The sequence below is a fragment of the Perca fluviatilis genome, chromosome 16, assembly GCF_010015445.1.
Source record: "Perca fluviatilis chromosome 16, GENO_Pfluv_1.0, whole genome shotgun sequence".
NCBI classification, from domain to species: domain Eukaryota; kingdom Metazoa; phylum Chordata; class Actinopteri; order Perciformes; family Percidae; genus Perca; species Perca fluviatilis.
The window spans coordinates 34,436,695-34,458,610 of NC_053127.1; the positions used below are offsets into that span (position 1 = coordinate 34,436,695).

The 21,916-nt window shown below is 40.9% G+C and overlaps 1 protein-coding gene across 35 annotated transcripts in view; it reads right to left on the minus strand.

The window, feature by feature from the left end:
* The window catches only part of dlg2 (discs, large homolog 2 (Drosophila)), a 245,639-nt gene that overhangs the window by 12,518 nt on the left and 211,205 nt on the right, over positions 1-21,916 (minus strand). For 26 of the 35 annotated variants that reach the window (XM_039778356.1, XM_039778367.1, XM_039778361.1 and 23 more), the window contains 7 exons: positions 18,469-18,625; positions 15,391-15,493; positions 10,061-10,105; positions 5,949-6,063; positions 5,301-5,477; positions 3,124-3,199; positions 927-1,023 (listed from right to left, as the gene is read on the minus strand). In XM_039778356.1, the coding sequence (XP_039634290.1) occupies positions 927-1,023; positions 3,124-3,199; positions 5,301-5,477; positions 5,949-6,063; positions 10,061-10,105; positions 15,391-15,493; positions 18,469-18,625 (770 nt within the window). Of the gene's footprint in view, positions 1-383; positions 430-926; positions 1,024-3,123; positions 3,200-5,300; positions 5,478-5,948; positions 6,064-10,060; positions 10,106-15,390; positions 15,494-18,468; positions 18,626-21,916 lie in introns of all 35 variants that reach the window. The other 9 variants (XM_039778360.1, XM_039778357.1, XM_039778375.1 and 6 more) reach the window with 4 other exon arrangements.

Here is a 21,916-nt window from a genome sequence, read left to right on the forward strand (position 1 = left end):
TCTGAGTCAAAAGATCAATCCTGGTTCACAAAAAAGAAAAAAATCCATAAGAACATTTATTTCTTGTGATTATTATATTTAAAACAATATTTTGTAAGCCTTTATGTCAGCCCTTGTGACAAGCTATTTGACTTGGGAAGTAGCACCTTTACCATAAAACAGACCCAACAGAGGAGACAAAACCCTAAATGCCTTCCACATCTTGATTTTAGTGAACCTGCTGATGTTACACCGCAAACTGAGAAGCAACACTAATCCAACAAATGCAGCATGCAACAGTGCAGGCAAGAGGAACACGTTCAAACAGGACACGTGACCAGGGGGCCTTCCTGTGGGGGGGTCGTAGGAAACAGAGATGAGGAATCATTCCTGGACCAACTTACTGAATGTCTTTGTCCCATACCCATCATCACCTATCCCCAGGATGTCCTATTGGCCGTCCAAAGAGAGCCAGAACAGAAGAAAGAGAGGAGGAAGGACAGCCGCAACGTAAGCAAAAGGTCGGAGGCAGTGACAGGAAGGAGGTGCAGACCCACAGATCTGCCTCTGTCCAGACACTAAACAGCCAGCAGGGGGGGCCAGTCACATGCTAACATGTAGCCTGGTTGAAACTGAGCCTCAATTATCTCTGAAGGGAAACTGGGTCGTACAATATCACCATATGGGGACGTGTACCAGGGAAAATGAACAGCATTGACTTGGCTTCTCTCCTGCTGACTGATCAGCATCTGAGCCAGAACGTCTCTGACTGGGGTCCAACACAAAGAGAAAGAAAACAAAGACGACAGGAAATGATGATGAGAGGAAGCTTGAAAGGCCTCCTTGAAGAGTCTATCCCTGAAGTCCACCTGTGTGTCCCCTACCAGCCCTACAAGCTACACTGACTCTCCGCATGGAAGTACACGTGTGTCTGTGGGCTTACTTACGGTCTGAATCACTGCCATCCTGCTCACCCTCTTTGTTCTTGTAGAATGGGAACTTTCGTGTGAAGATGAAATTCTTTTTACGTTTGTCATAGAATGACTGTGAAGGGAGAGAAAGCATGGGAGCAAACAGGTGTATCTGTCACGTTCATGCACACAAAACAACTGCTTGCAGAAAGTGGGACGTCAAGAAGTTCTCACGGTGAAAACTGAATATCTGTTCCTCCCAGATTGGTTTCACTCTAATACTGGGACTAATAAAATGTACATTTTTGATCCAAGTAGGTTACAGTTGTTTAACACCCTCATTATAATGACGATGTGTTCTATTTCCAGTAAGAAAATCATTTTAAAGCTGAAACAAAACAATAATCACCAGCAATTTCGATAAAAGACATGCTGGTGCCAGCTGCTAAAATGTGAGGAATTGCTGCTTTTCTATGATTTATATAATTGAAAATGTAATAACATTGGGTTTTGGACTTCTGATCTGACAAAAGGAGCTGATGTAGCTGACAAATTATGAACTGAAGAATTAATTAAAATAAAAGATGAAAGTGAAAATAACCGTTATATGCATCCCTAAAGAATTTGATATACAATATCTGAATAGATACTTTTCTCCTCCTAAGCAAAGATTGACTTACTGTAAATAAAGGCATGAGATTGGTTTTATCATCTTGTGATTTAAGTGTAGCTAATTTAGGTAGCTAATAAAACTAAATAATATAAATGTATCCATCACAAATGTACTTAAAGTATTAAAAGTAAAAGTACTCAATGCAGAAAAATCCTCACATTTTAGAAACTGGAAACGATCCTGTTCTGTCAACCAACTAAGTGTTTAATCATCGTATCATTTCAGCTCTACTTGTAGGCCTGTATATTTTTGCGTAGTTTAAGTTATAATAAAGCATCATATTTTATAAACCACATGTGTTTTGAGTGCAGAAAATCTTAATGTGTAAAGTAACTAGTAACTAAAGCTGTAACAGATGAATGTAGTGGAGTAAAAAGTACAATATTTCTCTCTGAAATGTAGCGGAGTAGAAGTAGAAAGTGGCATGAAAAGAAAAGACTCAAGTAAAGTACAAGTACCTCAACATTAGTACTTAAGTACAGTACTGGAGTAAATGTACTTAGTTACATTCCACCACTGGGAATGATACTGTAGCTCAGAGTACTTCTTGATGTGCCACAGTTGCATCAGAGGCATTTAAAGTAAAAGCAAGGTGTGAAACGAGTTACTGAGATCATGCTTTGAGAGAGTAACATAACTGTGGTTTGGACATAGAAAAGACTGTCATCAGCACACAAAAAAACATGCAGTGATGGAAAGAAAAGATGGAACGGAAGAGGATGAGGCTTCAAATAATGAATATAATGTCTACATTATCATTTGAAGACAAAACACTGCTGCTGATGACTAATATTCACCCAGCTACAGTTCTGAGGGCTCCATGTGGTCTCATGCTCGAGTGCAGTAAAGGCACAAACTTCAGACATTTGCCTCTAAAGTTCATGTTTGTTACTTACTAAACATCTTGTTTATACAGTAGATGTGTTGGAAGGTGAACAGTTTACATCTGCTTGTGGTTTTTAACTTAAAAGCTGATAAAATATACTTGTATTTTAATATAGTTGTATACATGAAATATATGTAAAAAGTGAAACATGAACTTAAAAACTTAAGTATAAAATGTACTGGAGCAGAAAGTTTGACAATTTCCAGGTCAAAATCAATAACAGATAATCCAACTCTTATATTGCTTTTTTTCCTTTTACAGGGGCCGTATTAAACAGACACCGACTCATTTAGCTGTCATAAATAAGCATACATTAACACTAGAAATTAGTCGTTTTTGGTCATTGCGTGATTTTTAGAAAAATGGTTTCTTTGATGGAAGCGTAGATGAAGAAACACATACACATGAGGACACTGGCTGATCTATCAGTGAAATATATCTAACTTGTCAGACTAAACTAAGACTAAGGCAGGGACATCAAACTGCAGTGAGAACCAAGAACCAACATCTGACAAGGCAAATGATGACGCAGTTACTCTACGTTTGGTTACACAGGAAGCCATACAGTCACTGTGAAGATTTCAAGATGAAGTTATATCTGAGCGACACCATACATCGTCAAATCACTGTGGTAATATAAAGTGCCACTTTGCAGACCTCAGACAGGTACTTACCCCTTTTGAATCAAATGACCCTGGCTTGGCATTGAACTTCACAGTCTTTAGACGTGCTCGCTCTTTCCTTTCCACCCTGCCAAGCAAAAAAAAAAGCCATGTCAGCTGTTAACCACGGAGACACGCTGACACCACGCTGAACTGCATAAGGTTCTGGAAACTCTGGGTGAGGACAAGTCTCAAACACTAGTACTCTGGGTGTCAAACTATGTGTGTGGATGAATAACAATATGATGTCAATGAGCTGTCTAATAAAATATGTGTTTGCATGTACGTACTGGGTTCATCTTTAACACAGGTGTGTGGAATTAGACTGCGTATTGATTTGGTTCATTGGGTGTCAAGACATCCTAATGAAGGCAAGTGTGCACTGGTTTATTAATGGACCAGCCAACACACCCTTGATGGTGTGTGTCCATTGTCAGCGCCATTTTCCCTGCTTCCCATTCATATCTATGGGAGCAGCCGTGCAATGCATTCTGGTAGCGTCGCGGTGACTTTGGAGAAGTGGGGTGTCGAGTTGCCCGCTCCTTATTTGCATAAAGTTGAATCCAGCCAACTTTATGCAAATGAGGAGCGGCCGGCTCGGCTCGCCACTTCTCAAAAGCTGACAAAAATCTTTTAAACTGACCTTTGTTGATCTGAAATTAATACACAACTGCATAGCCCATTTCTTGCATAAAATGTTTTCAGAAACATGTTTCGGTGAACTATTTTCATAAATACGAGATTGTATTCCAAATGAGCCGCCATTATGGTACGTTTTGTAATTCGGGAGCAGCCAGCCCCACGTGACTGGTTAGTCCAATCAGCTGCAGCCATCGTGGTTGTAGGAGGGTGTAAACTGTTTATTTGCTTGTCAGTGGTCAGTGAAGAGAAACTGGTGGCAAGCTCACTAGCGTGCAATGCTGGGAAGTGGGGCGATCCCATCTGTGAAAACAACGCTTATATGGACACGTACCATAAGACGTGTTCACACCAAATGGCGCATGGTGCGACGCTAATATTTTATTTGGCCTTGGTATGAACAAGCTATTATACCTAAACGATGGAATAGGGCGATTGCTTATGACTCCAAAACAACATGACTGTGCTGTATTAAACGTTGTGAAACAGCCACACGGTAACCATTTTAACATGTGACCGAGGTGGCAGTTTTAATCACGTGAGAGTAACATGATTATGGTTATGAAAACATCATGGATTGGCTTAAAATGAGTCATGGATGTAACTATGTTACGGATTTATGTCACAAATTCGGTTAATTTAAAAAGTCACTGTTGACATTTGGTTTCACACGATACATAATCTCTGGTCTCCTGGGTGAAAGTCTGTGTTTGTTTGACCCATCCACCACCTTATGCAGAGTTTTGCGCTCAAATACTATGCCACCATTCGCCCTGTTTGCTCCCGGGATAATTACAATCTCAGTCGCTGCCTAAAAGTGTAAATGTAAATATGGGTCATTATCAGGGGTTGATGCATAGACTGTATAAGTGAAGCCAAAAACATCTGGATCTCCCCCTGGTGGCTGGCTGCAGCATAGGTCATAAATCCTGCCCTTCCATGTAAGCGGATGGATAAAATGGACCACACAAAAAAATCAAAGATGGTTTCTGTCATTTAAGGTATAGTTCAAGTGTTGAATTTTCAGTTTGGCTTTAATTACTTATGCAATGCTATAAAAAAGTGTGAAACCTCATGATTGACAGCTGGGACTGACTCTTGATTGGTTGGGTGGTATGGGCAGGAATTCAATAACGAGGCTCCACCGCCTGATCAGTACTGCGATCTACTACAGACTCTGGCTCCAAAATTACAAGATGGCAGCGTCCGTATCCGGGATATTTTGGCTTCACTCTACAAGTGGAGACGCGTCGTCCATCTTTATACACAGTCTATAAGTGGTATAAGCTGCTTGCTGGGTGAGGGCAGTATCTACCAGCCCATATTTAGTGATGGACTTTTTAGTTTTAGTTATCCAAGCGGAGTTGTCCATTACATTACATTATGCAAGTTTGCCAGATCAGGTAGCGAATCTGTAGTTCGAATGAACTGGACAATGTACCATAACGGACAATTCCGCTTCCAACCTGTAGGGGGACCGAATTCTCAAAAATCATCAATAGGCTGCTAGAGTTTCCTCACCCAGAGACAGATTTCTATCCACTGCTTACCGTCTCTTGCTGGGGATGACACCCATTTCCTCACTGTCCCCATGTGGGGTGACACGGCGGGCCTGCCACCACTCATCATCTGAGGCGTTGATGACGTGGAGGATGTCCCCATACCTGAAGCTGAGCCCTTGGCTGGGGAGGCCGCTGTCCTTTGACTTCTCATAGTCAAACAGTGCCCTATTCAGTAGAAGATATCAGGATCAGTATTACAAATGCACAGAATTCCTGCATTATTTTTCCACTTTTCTCCATATGAGGTCTTTTCTAATTGAGTATTGAGTATTGAGACACTGGAAGCACAGCGTTACCAGGTCAGAGAGAATAGTGACTGTTGGTCCATGGGGGGTGCTATAATAAGAAACATTCCTCTGTTTCAGTCACAGATCTCAAACCTGGTTTAACATGTAAGTGTGCGTACAATCGTTACATTAAATTCAGTCCACACATGGTCACATCTGCTCAGTCATCTGTGTGTTAAGTAAACACAACCCTTTTAAAAGACACTATTCATATGCTTGTACCACGTTGCCTGGAATAAATCAGTGCAGATATCACATCCAAGAAATTTGGGGCATGGAATGGACAGCTTTTTCCCCCTGAATTTAGCTTGAACATTCAAAAATAGGGTGAAATCCTAAAAAGACCAACCTCACATAGAGCGATCTCTTCTGATTGGTTCGCAGGGATCCTGAGCCAGAGCTCATGCTGTGGTTCATCATCTGTTCCCGCAGGTCATGGATTTTGGCCTCAAAACGCCCGTACTCTGCAAGACAAGATTAGAAGTCAGCCAATGATGCTACTAAAAGTAAAAGTGTCCCATAAGTGATTTATTTGAAACCTTGATCTTTCTGACGACAATATAATTAACGGAGCTGATGATAAAGGAAGGAAGTGTGCTCAAGAGAAATTTACACTCAAAATGTGATATTGTATATCATTTTTATGTGCGCTTAAAACAGTGCACTGGATGCACATGCCCATTATTTAAGCACATGGATACATACAGTAGATATACTCTATATCTATAGTCATATTTCAACACTGAGTTTCTTACACCTCTTAAATTAGGTGTTCTAAGTTGGTGGCATGTAGTTTGCTACCAACTTGTCACCAATACTCTGTAGTACTAAAACAACTCAAGCCTATGTTTCTGTTTAACATAGTCTAAAGGAGACTTTCCAGTAAGTGTATTTTAAACTGTCTACATCTACATTATATTTCTCCATAAATTCATGCCAAACTGTATGTAATGAACAGCTTTTTTACTTCCATTTGTTGGAATAACTCTTAACCTTGCAAGTGACTGCAAACCAAACTTCAGTGACATAAATTGATATTCAGACAAAACTTAAATAACAAACACCTTAACATATTAAGGGAAATATGTACAGGGAATTGATATTAGACAGACGTCTACCATTAAACTGAGAATACAGGAACCTACACATGATTCATTTCTTTTGTTTACATCGATGCCCCAGCGTTTCCAGTCAGTAATGTCTGGAGCCATGAACTGAATTGCTCTTAGCAAAGTGAAAGAGGATGTCAGGATGTGGAAAGCCATCACTCTGTTGACAAGTAGGCTTGTCCTGACAGTGCAGTTACTATGAGGATGAAAAAGCTGATAACTTAATGCATGGCTGGCTAATCTGTCACTTTAAAAAATCAACCAGAGACTTGACATGTTCTGTCATGACACAACCAACCACTGACTGCACAACCTGGATTTTAGAAATCAGGACAAGAAAGATACACTGTAAATACAGATTAAAATACTTAATATGTTGTAATTTCTCAGTGTTATAAAAAAAAAACGCTACGATTGTCTACAGGCTGCCACACATGCATGAAACTCTTCCATGCTTCCTCTGACACTGATGTGCTTCCTCACCATCCAATGAGTTAGGCTACTAAACAAGGCTGAGCCTGTACACGTGAGCAATGGAAACTGAAACGAGGAGACCCCTTGATACTGGATAATCGTCCACAACAGAATGCAAAATCACAATCTAAGTTTAGAAATTTCTTAATTTTTGAAATTTCCATTTACTTTAAACTAACCTCCCTGTTGTTTTCTTGCCCATCTTGCACTAAAATAGGTCTCACATACCTGTCTGCATGTTCACTTTGATGTTATATCCTCTACTGCTGTTGTCTCTTTCTTATATTTGTGTCCCCCTGGCGCTCCTCCTGTCTGTTCTCTGCACACAGTCCAACAGTGAGACTGGAGTCTCTGTCTCCTGTGGCTGCACAGCGGCAGTGCAGGGGCGGAGACAAGTGCAGACGGACGCGCCAGACAAGAAGATGTGTTTGCTTTGTATGCTTGTTTTCTTTATCAGTTGTTAGGTATATCTGATCATGCATAAATACTTACATCATAAATCCAGAGCTAAGAGACACAATGAAGTTTCTAGTTTTCCAATAACATGAGGAATGTACAGAGTTTTCGGATAATAGATGGCATTTGGCTTTTACAGGTGTTCTTTGAGTTTTGTTTGTTTGTTTAACCTGACCTTCACACATACACACACTCCCAAGACTGTACAGTGTATATCTGTGTGTGTGTTTGTGTGTGTGTGTGTGTGTGTGTGTATTGGGGGCTTTTATGGCTTTTAATTGACAGGACAGCTTGAAGACAGAAAACATGAAAGGGGAGAGGGGGGACGACGACGGACGACCACATGCATCAAAGGGCCGCAGGTCGGATTCAAACACGGGCCTCTGCCAAGGACTCAGCATACGGGGCGCAGCCTGGGTGAGCTAAAGGTCAGCCCATTCTGTTAAAATATTTAACTAAACTCATTACTAGTTATCTGGACTCAGACAAAACAGATGTCCTTGTAAATGGCCCTGAACATGTCTGTTTTCCTGTTTTTTCCTGTTAGCCTGTATCTGAAGTGCAACACAAATTCTGTTGCCAATTACTAAGGAAGACTAAACTCTTATCATGAGACACATAACATTTGCTTTAGTTCTTTTGAGAATGGTTATGTGTTAGTTACCCCGCAGATCTAGTGGGTTTTTAGTAGTGTTTTTGTTGAAAATGAGTTGAATGAGATGAATATCGAATCATTTCATCACCCTGTGGGGCTTGTTTTGCAATAGTAACCACTGTACACACACACACACACACACACACACACACACACACACACACACACACACACACACACACACACACACACACAGTATGTGTCAACTTACCAAGGCCTATGCCTTATGTTTTGTAAATCAGTGTTGACCTCTATTGTTATGCAATGTGACAAATCAACAAAGAGCCATGACGTGATCCTTCAGAAGTCTCTTTCTACGCAGGTGGAGACCACTTCTTAAATTAACATTCAGCAGCCTGCTAAGACGTGTCACTTGGGCTTTACAAAGGAAGAAATATTCAACTCATGAACGAATTCGTATGATATCGTATGAACAGTTATGCACACAAAAACGTTTGATATCATACGAAAACTAGGAGACTGCCGGCTGGTCACGTGACATCGGCTACAGAGCTCCGTGCTACAGAGCAGCAGTTGCTAGCTGTTTAAGCCACTACAGAGCTTCGTGATGCGGCTACAGACCTCTGTCACAGCTCGTTGTATCAGCGGCAGTTAGTAGATGTGTTTAGCCGCTATAGAGCTCTGTGATGCCGGCTACGGTGCTCCGCATGGTGCTCCCCCGCATGGTGCTCTGTCAGGTCAGCGGTAGTTGGTGTTTCAGTTACCTGAGAATAGGTGACTGTGCGCCAGGTAGAGACCACAGCGAGCTGCCGGTCATTTCGGCAGAGATTACGGTTAAATTTAGGCAAGAAAAAGTGAGCATTAAGCGGCGACGAAAGTTAAGGCACCAAAACGACTAGTTAAGTTTAGATCGTGGTTTAGATTGAAACACTCCCAAGGAACACGCATTTCCTGGGTTAAAGTCTTTTGTTTTCCCCGGGAAGTAAACTCCGCCACCTGTCTTGAAAGTCCCCCTGTGTTAATTGCAGTGCTTATCTTTTCGTAGCTTTTCTAACGTATGGTGAGAACAGGCTGAAATATTGCACATGAAAACTGTTAAAGTTCACATTTAACCCTGATACTGTACAGGGGCCACTATGCAGCATTGCATACAGTATAGCTTGGGATTTATTTGTTGAGGTATCTGTATGAGCTGTTTACTGCTGACCCCTCTGCCACCTCCGCAGGATAATAGAGGTGAAGGGAATTTCATTTTTGGGGATTCACATCAATGATAATTTACATTTGTTAGAAAACAAATACAGCAATGTTAATCTGGATCAAAGTGGACAGTGACTATCATCTACCTCTGCTGGAAAACAGCTCATGAAAGCTGTTGACGGCTGAACTGAACATTAAAACAAAGGTGGTAATGAAACCAAATAAATACTCTATAGAGCCTAGAGACTGAGCTGTGATAAATGACTGTGTATGTATGCATGTACTAACCTTCTCAAAACCCACTATACTTAAAAAGAGCACATCATTTTAATGACATTTCCAAAAGGGAAGAAGAAAGGACACTATAAAAGGGTCATGGCCTGGGAGCAGAGGAACAAAAGGTAAAGTCAGGAGGGTTTGAAAAGTGCATGTGCAGTGGAGGCATGAGAGTCAAACAGGTTGGGAGAGGAAAGAATCAGGTGTGCTTCAGAGGGTCAAACGCTTGGTGCAGAGGAGTGAACAGACTGTCTGTGATCACATTCACTCAGTGACTCTCACTGAATCATGCTAAAGCTCAGAGCAGCCACAGGTGCCAATGGCACAAACCTGGTGCAGGAGAGGGGGCCCGTCGCGGTGAGCATAGAGCAAGTTCTGATGGGTAAGAAGAGAAAGCAGTTGTTAGTCCCAGAGGTGTTTAGAGCCCAGTTAGTCCGCTGTAGGATGCCCCCTCAGATGGGAACAAGGCAACAAGTTTGATAAGTGAGATGGGAGCATTCGATAAAACGGATTTCCGAATCATCCCTAAACTAAGACTCCTGAGGCCTATATTACCAAACAAGGTCAACATGCCCGGGATTTATTTCCGTTACCCGGCTTCACCAAACATAACAACCGCAGACCCGCACAAGGTGTGACACGACGGTGGTTATCAACTTGTTCAATAAACCCAGGTGTTCCCAATCTAGCGACGAGCGTGTTCACATAAAAGGGGCGGTGTTTGCACCATATGACCAATCGCAACCATGGACAAGTCTACCAGAGCAGCATATTTTACACAAGAAGAGCAAACGATATTTCTACAGAAATATATAGAAGACAGACACGCAAAACAGGCAAAAAGCAATACAGTCGCTGCAGCTAAATCCAGGAAGGTGTTCAGTATAAGTTACCATGGCGATGTAACCCGGTAACAAGTGTCCCACCGTCGTGATACACAAAACCCTGCGTTGAACCTGAAGTTACCTCGGTAATCCCAAATCTTGCTTCGTAGTACAGGCCTCTGATTACAGAAGGCTTCAGATTGAACTTGATGCCAAGTCACATAGCTCCACTACTGATCTTTGCCACTGAAGAGTCTCCTGTGAGACGGAGCAAAGTCAGTCTGAGCGGGATGTGACATTTTCATCAGCTCTCAAGATCTTTTTACAATAGGTCATGTTTGAGAAGCAAAAGCAAGGACATTCTCCAAAACAGTTGTTGCCAACAATTTTGACTGACTGACGTTAAAGCATTAATCAAGAAATGTATAAAGAACCTTGACTCCACAGACAAAGTTTTTGACTTCTTTTTTTTGATCAGTTTTAGATCAAAGAGGAGGAAAGAACCTTGATGTAGAATCTTTTGAAGCAAACACCCACCACAGCTCTCGGTATAAGGGTCTCACAGTTTTTGAGTTTGGCACCTCTGAGACATTGAGAGGTCTCTGGTGTCTCTACAGCCCTCGAGTAGATACTGCTGCTGTTGACCTTAATCACAGGAGGCATGTCACCAGTCAAAGCTGTCGGATCCACTACACGTTAACTTACAGAAGGTTGGCAGACAGTCTGCTAGATTTGAATTAGCATGAATGCCCCGCATGGGTTATTACAATTTACATGCTGATGCTACAGGACAAAGAAACCACAAACTAATTCAAGACAAATAAAATGTTGTTTGTTGAATCAGATTGTATCATTACTACTTTTTTTTTTTAAACCCTTTTGAGAAACTTTGTGTCAGTAGGAAAACTTTAAAAAGATAAAGACATCATGGATTTGTCATTACACTGTACAACTCAATAAAAACTGCTTCCCATTGCCACCCATTCAACAAACTGGGGAAATATACAGAGCCAGGCATAAGAACACATCTCTTTACTTTTTTTGGACACTTTCACTAAGATGCATGGAGCTCTTATTCTGAAGGTGAAATCTGACAGAAGAAGTTCAGTTACAGTGTCACCTTAACTCACTCATCCACAAGGGAACCATACTTTCAGTGGTAGAATCCTCTGAGTCAAATCTCTGCTGTCATGTGTGGTGTAATAAATGGACAAAAGAAACTTTGGGAACTGAAAATGTCAAACCAAAGATGAGATGAGAAGTGACCTTACAGTACATCAGTTCCCAGTTTCAGCTATGCGTTGGTACAATTGTCTGGCTAGCATCAAACTTGATGACAAGTGAAGACATTTCTTGCTCTGAGCTGCCCCACAGGCAGAATGTTTCTCAGGCTAACCTCCACACCTCCACAGCTCAGGTGCAGATTGGTGAAGCTGTTACAACATGGAGGCAGATTAGGGATACTTCTGATTTAAATCCAGCTCTGTGTCATCTTTGTGTGGGTATTGTGTTTAGATCAACGGTGCACATGGAGCGGAGCAGCAGAGGTCTGCTGAGATCCACCGGATGATACAGGGTTAGGGTTCTGGGGGGTTCTGGCTGCAGACCTCCAGTGTCAGGCTGCTTCCGTTGCAGGCTCCACTCTCAGGCTGCCTCCAGTGTCAAGACCGGAAATAACAAACTTTTTATGCGTGTCTTAAAGGAGTCCGGCGTATATATTGCGACTAAAAACAACGAAAAAGTAGGAGAAGAAGATTTATTGCCGCAAATTGACTACCGTTGGGACAACAGTAAGTAACAAATATGTATATATAGATATAGACTTAAACACACACCATATGTTTGCTGTTTTACTAGCCACCTTACGCACGCAAATTACCGAATGTTACTAACGTGGATGGGTTGTAATTTTTTACGCTAACGGTGGCTAACGGTTGACTGACGCTCTTTGTTGTCTAAATGAAAATGACATGAGGATAAGTTTTTAAGTTTTTCTATCCTTCATTCCACTCGTTTTATACTTTTACCAATTGAAATACATATATTTTAACGGCACTTTTTCTGTGTTATGTAGATGCATCGTTCAATCTATGAAGAGGGTAGAGGGTTTAAAGTGGAACGCTGCACAGCTTGTTGTAAGCTGTTCCACTGCCCCCTTTGCCCCAAATACAAACCCAGCCAACGAGCCAAGCTTCAGCAGCACCTCGATGTTCACATTAAAAATGCTATTATATTCAAAGGTCTGGATTTGTGTGTGTCTGTGTCTTTGTGTACTCTCATGTCTTGTTATTGGCTAATTTAAACTTTTCTTTACTTGCTCTTAGACTTAGACTTACTTGATTGTCTTGGAAATATTAACACCTTACCTAACACAATCTTTGTTATAGCCAACACTTATTTTTTTTCTTTATTTCAGCCATGGCAAACAGTTTGCCCACTGGACAGAACCAGCAAAGGCCATCCTGCGAGGTGAGGTGCCACCAGTGTTCCGTCTGAAGAAGTGGAAAATGGATGACGTCACTGAGGTCAGTTTTGAGTTTGTGAGTTGGAAGTAGAGGGACAGAGGGGATTTTAATGAGTTCCCACAATAACAAACTAGTTGATGATGACATAAAGCTGGACCCTGGGAAAACAGGAATGAACAAAGTTGGTTGTGCTTTTTCTTTGAGAATACTACCACAGTGTCATTTTTTAATCCATCCCTCAGTCAGCAATGTTTACAGAATCTGAACTTTATCCATGTTCAGTATTTAGATCTATCTTAGATCCATCAAGGTGGATGATCTAAAGAACTGGCCCTGATGGGATCATTGTATTTGACCTTAAAAAGGAGGATTTGTGTTTTTTTCTTTTAGGGAGAGGATCAAGTACACCCTGTTTTGCAGCCTCACAAAGCTAGGGATGAAAAAGATGTTGAGATGGTAGGCATGCTCTGTTTTATACTGAGGTTATTCTGACAAAGCTCATTTTAAGTGTCCCTTTGCTACTTATGCGTGAATAATAGTTTATGCCACTTTGTACAGTAGTTTTGCTATAGGGAGAATACCTTTTTTCTCTTTGTCTTTCCCATAGGACAAGTTTGCAGCCAGGATCATTTCTGGCTGTAGAAAATCAGCAGAGTGGGTGGAAACAAACCAACATTTGTTTTCATCCAAGGTGGAGTTGCCCAGTGCAGTCGGAATGGGAGAGGAGGAAATGGAAGAAGCTGCAAAGCAGTATGCAAGACTTTGGTCTGAGGAGGAAAGTTCCAAGCTTGAGGAAATAAAGAAAGATGACATCCGGGAACCATTTAAGTTCAAATTCTCCACAATCGAGGACATGTGGCTGTTTTGTGATGAGATTTGTGACAAACAAGGATACTTGGCATATTGTGAATGTAAAGTGGAGTAGTAACATTCAATAAAAGCTTAGCTGCAATCACCAGCCTACTTTTTACATTCACAGGACTGATTGAGGACATTGTTTTTTGGGGATTTTTTTCCTGTGTGCCAGTTAGTGTCCAAAACCAGCTGTAAGTTCAAAGATTACCTCTAGTTTTTATGTATTGTGATATCACCATGTTTCTAGTTCTACACCCGTTTCTGCAGGTGTAGTTTTTGATATTTAGAATTTCTCTAAAGAAGATTGCAGTGCCAATTTGTAATTTTATTTTCATTATTTGTAAATAAACCGTCTGTTGAAAACGTACAAACCCGTGTCTCGGGTTTACTCTGTGGCTTGGGGCATAACCGCTGCGATTACTTCAGTATGTATAACCCTCTGAGCAGACATTAACTTATGTCAATAAATACATTTTCCATTAGGAAATGCATATTCCATTAAGCTCAACGTTTTTACATGGACTAATGTCGCTAAACTATAGGCTATGAATGGCGTTTATTTTGACACTTGATGTAGGCTAATGCGATAATAATGCTAGTAGACTTATAATGCAACGAATAAATTCATGTTTTTCGTGTTAGTGTTGATTAATTTAAAATTAATTAAGAATAAATCAACAACAAAGCGGCTTCTTCCAAAACTGTGTATACAGTTATATTATAAAGTTTCTTGCGCATAAGAGATCGTCAGATAACCTGATCGTCAGTCAACCGTTAACCACCGTTAGCGTAACTTATTTATTACAAACCATCCACATTCGGTATTATCATTCGGCAATTTATTCGGCAATTTGCAAACGTAACCCGTGGATTCAGGGTGTTCAGTCCTTTAAGAAACGCACAAAAAGATTGTTATTTCCGGTCCTGACACTGGAGGCAGCCTGAGAGTGGAGCCTGCAACAGAAGCAGCCTGACGCTGGAGGTCTGCAGCCAGACCCTCTTGGCCGCTGGGAGCTCCGTGCACTGGCATCACGGAGGAAAGCCAAACACATTACATTACATGTCATTTAGCTGACGCTTTTATCCAAAGCGACTTCCAATTAAGTGCTTTCAAGCTTGAAGGTGCAAACTCCAGACAAAAAGTAGCAAGTGCAAGTACATTAGCTTTAAATAAGCAAATCTACAAAGAGCCATCTGAAAGTGCAGCTTCATTTTTTTTTGCTTTTAATTCGTCTGACACGCTCTTCATCATCTTTAAAAGAGAATTATGGGGGATGTTTTTATTGTCACTGTTCAACAGAGCTTTAATACTTGGAAGTATATGGCAGTGATGTGTGATTAAAGTTAGCAATGAAACAAGGTGAGCCATCACTTGGCCTGATTATAACCAAATCACTCAGTGGGTACAGGAGACCTACTTTAGCATTATCCTGGGTATGTTTGTGCTGTTTAGCAGGACATTTACACCACAGGGTTCCTGTGTTTTCACAGCAACGTGTTGTTTGTGCTGACTCACCTTCTGGTCTGTACTGGGCAATGATGGTGACCACCTGTCCGGCTCCTTTCAGTGCTGCTGCCGCTTGTTCATGTGTGGCTCCTCGTAGGTCAATACCATTTACCTGTGTGAACAACAAGGACAATTCCCAGGATTATTTTGGTGGAATTTCTGTTTTATTTTACACAGCACAATGACCTGCAACCCAAATGAACACAATGCTATCCATTATCCCACACCAGTGCATATACATGGTATCCTTTGAATAAAATGACACTATAGGTACATATTGTTGTAATCTGGCCAAATATCCATGGTTGAGGTGCAATGAATGGAGGTAGAAAATCTTACACAAAAATCAGTAGAGTAGCTCTTTCTTTCACGGTTTGTCTCATATTTTTGCTGACAAAATTTGCCATAAAAATCTGTTTCCAAAAATATTCAAGAAACTTTTAAACTGTGTGATACCTTTGTGAAGGACCTGCAAATATTTTTGGAGAGGTGTGATGCATCTAAACACTGTAACCCATTAATTCAAGATTTTTTTGGTAAAAACAATTCTTGGGACACTGGCTGAATCTTTTTTTCTCTGTATCTTTCATTACAGTAGCATAGCAAGTGTTCAGCTTTCTCACATTATCACAAGAGCTGCTGCTGAACCCACATCATCTTCCTCACAATGTGAAGGGCAGGCTCAATTTAACACACAATAAAATGGTCATCTGTTTCTGTGTTACTTCAATAGGAGAACACAGTTTTACACTTATCTCTGACACACCTATTCCTTCACAGTCCGTGTTCTGTGTTTCAGTGTTAGGGGAACAGGCCAAAGAGCCTCAGGTGTTAAGTGCAATATGAACTGGATATGAACATAGTGTGTACAGAGATAGAAGAGTGTATGGTCAATAGGTAGGGAGAGACAGAGGAAGTTATTGTTAGACTTCAAACCCCGGCCACTGTTCAAGTTTAAGTTCCACTTTATTTATCCTTAGAAAAGGAAATTTGGTGAGCAGCAGGATATCTAGAAAAACACATACACGTCAGCAACATTATAAACACAACACAGGACACACATCAACACCTTCAATAGAGACACTCCTTTCCCCAAAACCAATGACAGAATCCAACTGGACAGTACGCAGGTCAATATGTCACAATGAACAATGATGGGAATAAATTGATAAATAAACATTTACTGTACAAAAATTTCAAAAGATGTCACTCAAGTGAATTCAGGTTCCTAATAGCCACAGGAATAAAAGAATACCTGGCACATTTAGTTCTTAACATAGGCAGCCTAAAACGGTGACCTGAGGGGAACAGATTAAACTGTCCAAAGAGTGGGTGATCAGGGCAGTTTAAAATTTGGTTAGCCTGACCCGTTTATCATATATATGTTGCAGCTGTGATAACTGTACCCCAACCACCTTAGACACTACATTTAATAGCTTTGTTAGCTTACGCTTATTGGTCATTGGAAGACCACTGTACCACACCACGATACAAAATGTCAAGACTGATTCAATAAAACACTGGTAGAACAAAGTCATCAGAGTCCTGCACACGCTGAATGATTTCATCTTCCTCAAGAAGACAAGTCTCTGTTGGGCCATTTTACAGGCAGCATCTGTGTTGCTCTCAAAAGATCATTTACTGTCAATGATGGTTCCTAAATATTTATATTCATCTACTGTCTCAACATTCATTGTGAAACATTGTGCTGTGATCTACGGAAATCAATAATCATATCCTTTGTCTTAGAAACGTTGATAGACAGAAGTTTTCACACCACGCATTCATCATGTTGAAATATTATGTGCCTGCTTTCATCAAGGTAGAGCGAGCAGTGAGACAGTGCCATGTTTCATCTGTTGCACAGCGTGGCATTAGTGTGGGAGGCAAACTATAACAATTAACTATAATAAGGCAGAACAATCACTTCCTCCCAGCTACTGCCCACTGTGTAGTCAGCTCATCATCTCAGCAATTGCATACATACATTCATTTTTATTATTTGGTTTCCGGCAGTCGTGAATACTGTGACCAAACAATGCAGGGTGGGTTGTAAAGCAGTGGTAGATGCTGACTAAATCAAGTGATTATTATCCCACAGTGTCAACACACAAAAGTCTTTAATGTATTTATCCCTCAGATTATAGCTGCCCACATTAGGTGAAATATCACCACATCATCCTACAGTTTACATTGTTACCCTGCTCAGAAGTGTGGAGCGCAGGTACAATAATTCCAAGTGTGGAATTCCGTGTGGCATTGTGGTAGGGAATTATAAAAGCAGTTATTTTAGTCTACATAACATGTACATTACAGAAAGTAAAAGAAGACACCGTTGGTTTGGGAAAATGTAGACCTTACCTTCATTTCCTTTCAACAGGCCAACAACCGCTACTGTATGTTTGGACTGTAGGGTGAACAAGGCCTCAACCCAAGCACAAAGACCTGTGGTGATGTTTAAAGCTAAGAGGATTTAACAAGGTCTCAAAATGGGTTCTGAATGAGAAACCTAGGAATACAATCTGACTTCTGGAGCTCCAAGCATACCAAATATTTAAAAAGATCAGCATAAAATAAACATACTATTAGCTACCACAGACACTCTACACCTCGTTATATTGGAGAAATACTGCAGGGACGGGACAAAAAGCCCAGGTTGTTAGTGTTTGGCCTTGAAAATGAATCTAGGCCAGTAGGACTATTACACTCTCTATTAATATTCTGGGAACACACAGGTTTAACAAGAGCCGACCATTTTAAAAGTAGATCTGTACTTGGAGTGAGCGAACCTTGTTTCCAGTGCTTTTTTTGTGATAATTTCTGATTGAAATATTTTAACCATGTAACAGGTAAGCAGATTGTTGACATTTGGATGTAAGCAGCTTGTTTTTTGAGTTATGAAAGGCTCTTATACTTGATCAATACACCACACATTTCTCTAACATATGAACCAAAACTCCAAATCCAGATGTTGACGTACCAACAAATGACCCATGACGTATAATCGTAATCACTTTTGGACGTTTCTAGCGTGGCTGTGTGTCTTGTATCTATAGAATCAGGCTGAGGTGTGTGTTGTGCACTCACCGATAAAATCTGGTCGCCTCGCCTCAGCTCTCCACTCAGGTCAGCGGGCCCTCCGGCCAGGATGAAGGAGACAAAGATGCCCTCGCCGTCTTCACCGCCCACGATGTTGAAGCCCAGGCCTGTGGAGCCTTTGTGGAGCACAACCTTCCTGGGTTCCCTGTACAGACAGTTCAGATAGTACATCAGCTCGGGGGAGTCGGTGGGTTTCAGCATCTTCAGCTCGGGCGGAGGAGGACAGAGAGGTGGACCACAATCGCACGGTACGTCGACAAAAGCCTCAGTGATGCTTTGCTCAGGAAACGGAGCTCAAAGACTGCTGGAGCTCCACAGGGGGACGGTGCTCTACTTAGGATCACTTGTCCCCAATTCAGTTCTGACAGAAAAGGAACCTTGTCACATGCTTACACACACACACTGGCTTGCTTTCTCTCTCTGTCTCTCTCACACACATGCACACACACTAGGATACATGCAAGGGACGTCTCCAAACATATACTGAAGAACTCTAGCTCCCTATAGGGTTGTAGCATTTTCAGGGTACTGACTCAAATATAGATCTACTTTAGGCCACAGACTCCGATTTTAATAAGATTTGGTTTAAGGCAGCCCATATGGAAACATGTTTGTTGTTTAGCACTGAATTAGTCCCCACAGTGTACACAGAGAGACAATGGGAGCAATTAAACCTATTGGCTGATGACAGTAGTAGTTGCATAGTCTGCATTGTCAAACAGGAATGATATCAAGCAGACTAAACAACACTGAAATCAAACTATTTAGCATTTAGCTTTTTTGCCAAGTTCAGCTATGCCATCACGAACGTAAGCAGCATACTGTCATCTGCTGGTGAATGCAGACACTGCATTATCCCATACTGTAATTCTGTGACTCCATGCTGAACGGTTATGTATTGCTTTTGTGGTGTACTTGCCTTTTAAATACACACATATTTTGTAGTCTTGTAATTTTGTAATGTGGTTAAGTGGTTTCTTTTATTTATTTTTCAGTGTAAATTCTGTTAGACCTATTAGCGTTACTAAATTGGAGTCCTGTATAGTCTGGTAGTTTAGAATTTGTAACACCGACACTAGTGTAGAGTAATATTAACACTACTCAGTGTCGCGGTGGCTGTGGTTCAAGTGGTAGCGTGGTTGCCTACCAATGGGAAGGTTGGTGGTTCGATCCCTGGCCCTGTTGTCTACATGTCGAAGCGTCCTTGGGCAAGACACTGAACCCCAAATTGCTCCCGATGCTGCGCCATCGGAGTGTAAATGTGTGTGAATGTTTATCTGATGAGCAGGTGGCACCTTATATGGCAACCTCGGCCACAGTGTGTGAATGGTTCCTCTACTATGTTAAAGCGCTTTGTCGTTAAGACTAGAAAAGCGTTCAGTCCATTTACATGTTGATTTTCAACTCGTTACAGGGTTCAATCAACTCCAGTGAGTGTAAAAATGTTAACACTTTCAAAAGTGTAAATTTAACACTGAAAAGAGTGGACACATAGAATTCCACACTTATATTAACACTTTCACACAAATTTAACACTCAGAGTTGTTTTTTTCTTTACACTGGTGATTTTACTGTGCAGGAGCATGAAGAAGTTAAACACATAATTGATCAGTGTAGGCCATTTCAAGGAGGCTTTTTAGAACAAAGCTGTTGAGTATATGCTTCATTTCCTTTTTGTTCTTCAGAGGTACCAACTACGTGTCCTCTGTGCTCCCCCAATGGTTTCAGTACCACATATAGAGCTTCACTGTCTACAGAGCCAGCCTCGTATTCACCATCTGAGTTTCTGGCTGAACAGAATATTTTGTACAAACGCATGATATTTTATGCTGAACTGTAACATATTTTAGAGTTTGTGACAGCACCCTCTCTATGAATTCTAACCTTGAAAATTGGCAGAATAAAATCAGCTTTCAACAACAGGCTGATGTTCAGACATGTCTAATGGAGCCCAATCTTCCCTCTGCCGTTTTCAACCATGTTTGCAACCCTGAAGTTTTATGATAAAAACATCTTCTGATCACGCCACAATGCAATGTTGATGCCCGAATTAATTGACATTTTGTCTAAGTTATAAATACAGAAGAGTTTGTAGAAAGCTGCTGTGGAACAGATGAAGATATCAGTAATGCAAAGAGCGAGTGACTTACTGCGAAGAGAAGTGTTTATGCATCCTATATCATACCTAGCACAATGTCTGGGAATAAACCCAGTCTATGACCATTTATTGGAAAACAAACAATCAGTGACTGGTTTGTTACTGTGGTTATTATAGTTGCATGGTTCACATGAGACTCTAAATCAACCCCCTACGGTAAATGCATGATTAATCATGGAACATCATAAACATGAATTATAGGTTAAAATACATTTGGTGGTTCTTCTTCATCTTGTTCCTGACATTTTAAGTCTGAAAAAGATCTCTGTACTGTATCTGCAGAGACACTGTTGTATGAACTCCAAGATGTACATCTAAGGAACAGTTTAATGATCAGGTTTAAACTGGATAATACCAGTATGAAGGCCCTGGATTAAATCAATTTGTTTTGGAAGGAAAACGTTAAATTGAGCTCATGTGTTTGTAAGAAATAGTGTGAGGAACACAGCAGATTTACCAAGTAGTTTTATAATTTAAACTAAATTAGTAGAGCTATTGTGTCCCTATGTGGGATACGTTAGCATTCCATTGACTGCCATTCACTTTGGCAGCGAATAACTTTACATCTGAAGTGTTTAAAGACTTTATTTGTCCATTGTTTATTTCTAAAGAAACACGACAATGTATAAAAGGCTCCATTACCTTGTACCTCACGTTATGGCTCCGTAGCAGACGCTTTTGTAAAAATAGGCTAACGACTTACTGTCACATAGTAGAGGAATTACCGTATAGTACAGGAGAAGCTCGCAGGCAGTTTGAACTTACATTAGCTGTTTAAGTTTAATTACTAATGTTAACTAGGATTTTAGTGATCAATAATTAGCCTGTGCCTATGTTATCTCCTTACATATACCTACGCTCTCCGTCTCTGTAAGATTGGGAATGATTGAGATTTCTCTTGGCACAGCTACCAGAAGACTTCACACTTTCAGACAGGTTGCTCACGTCACATTTACGTAGTGCTTCTAATATCCTTCACTGGTCTCCGTTGAAAACAACATGGTCCATTTCTTTAACTGTCTATACCTCATACAAGCAGCTAGGGACACCGAGACATAAGGTGTGTGTTGCATGTGTTAACATGGACATCACAACCTGCAAAAACTGAAATCTCCACATAGAGGAGAACCTCTCACTCTGCTTGGCTCAGTTTGATCAGTTTGGGGGGTTTAAGAGAGTCAAGTTACTTTTATTTATATAGCCCAAATTCACAACTTTGCCTCAGAGCGCTTTACAATCTGAATATCATCCTTTGCCCTGTGAAGGTTGGATGAATAC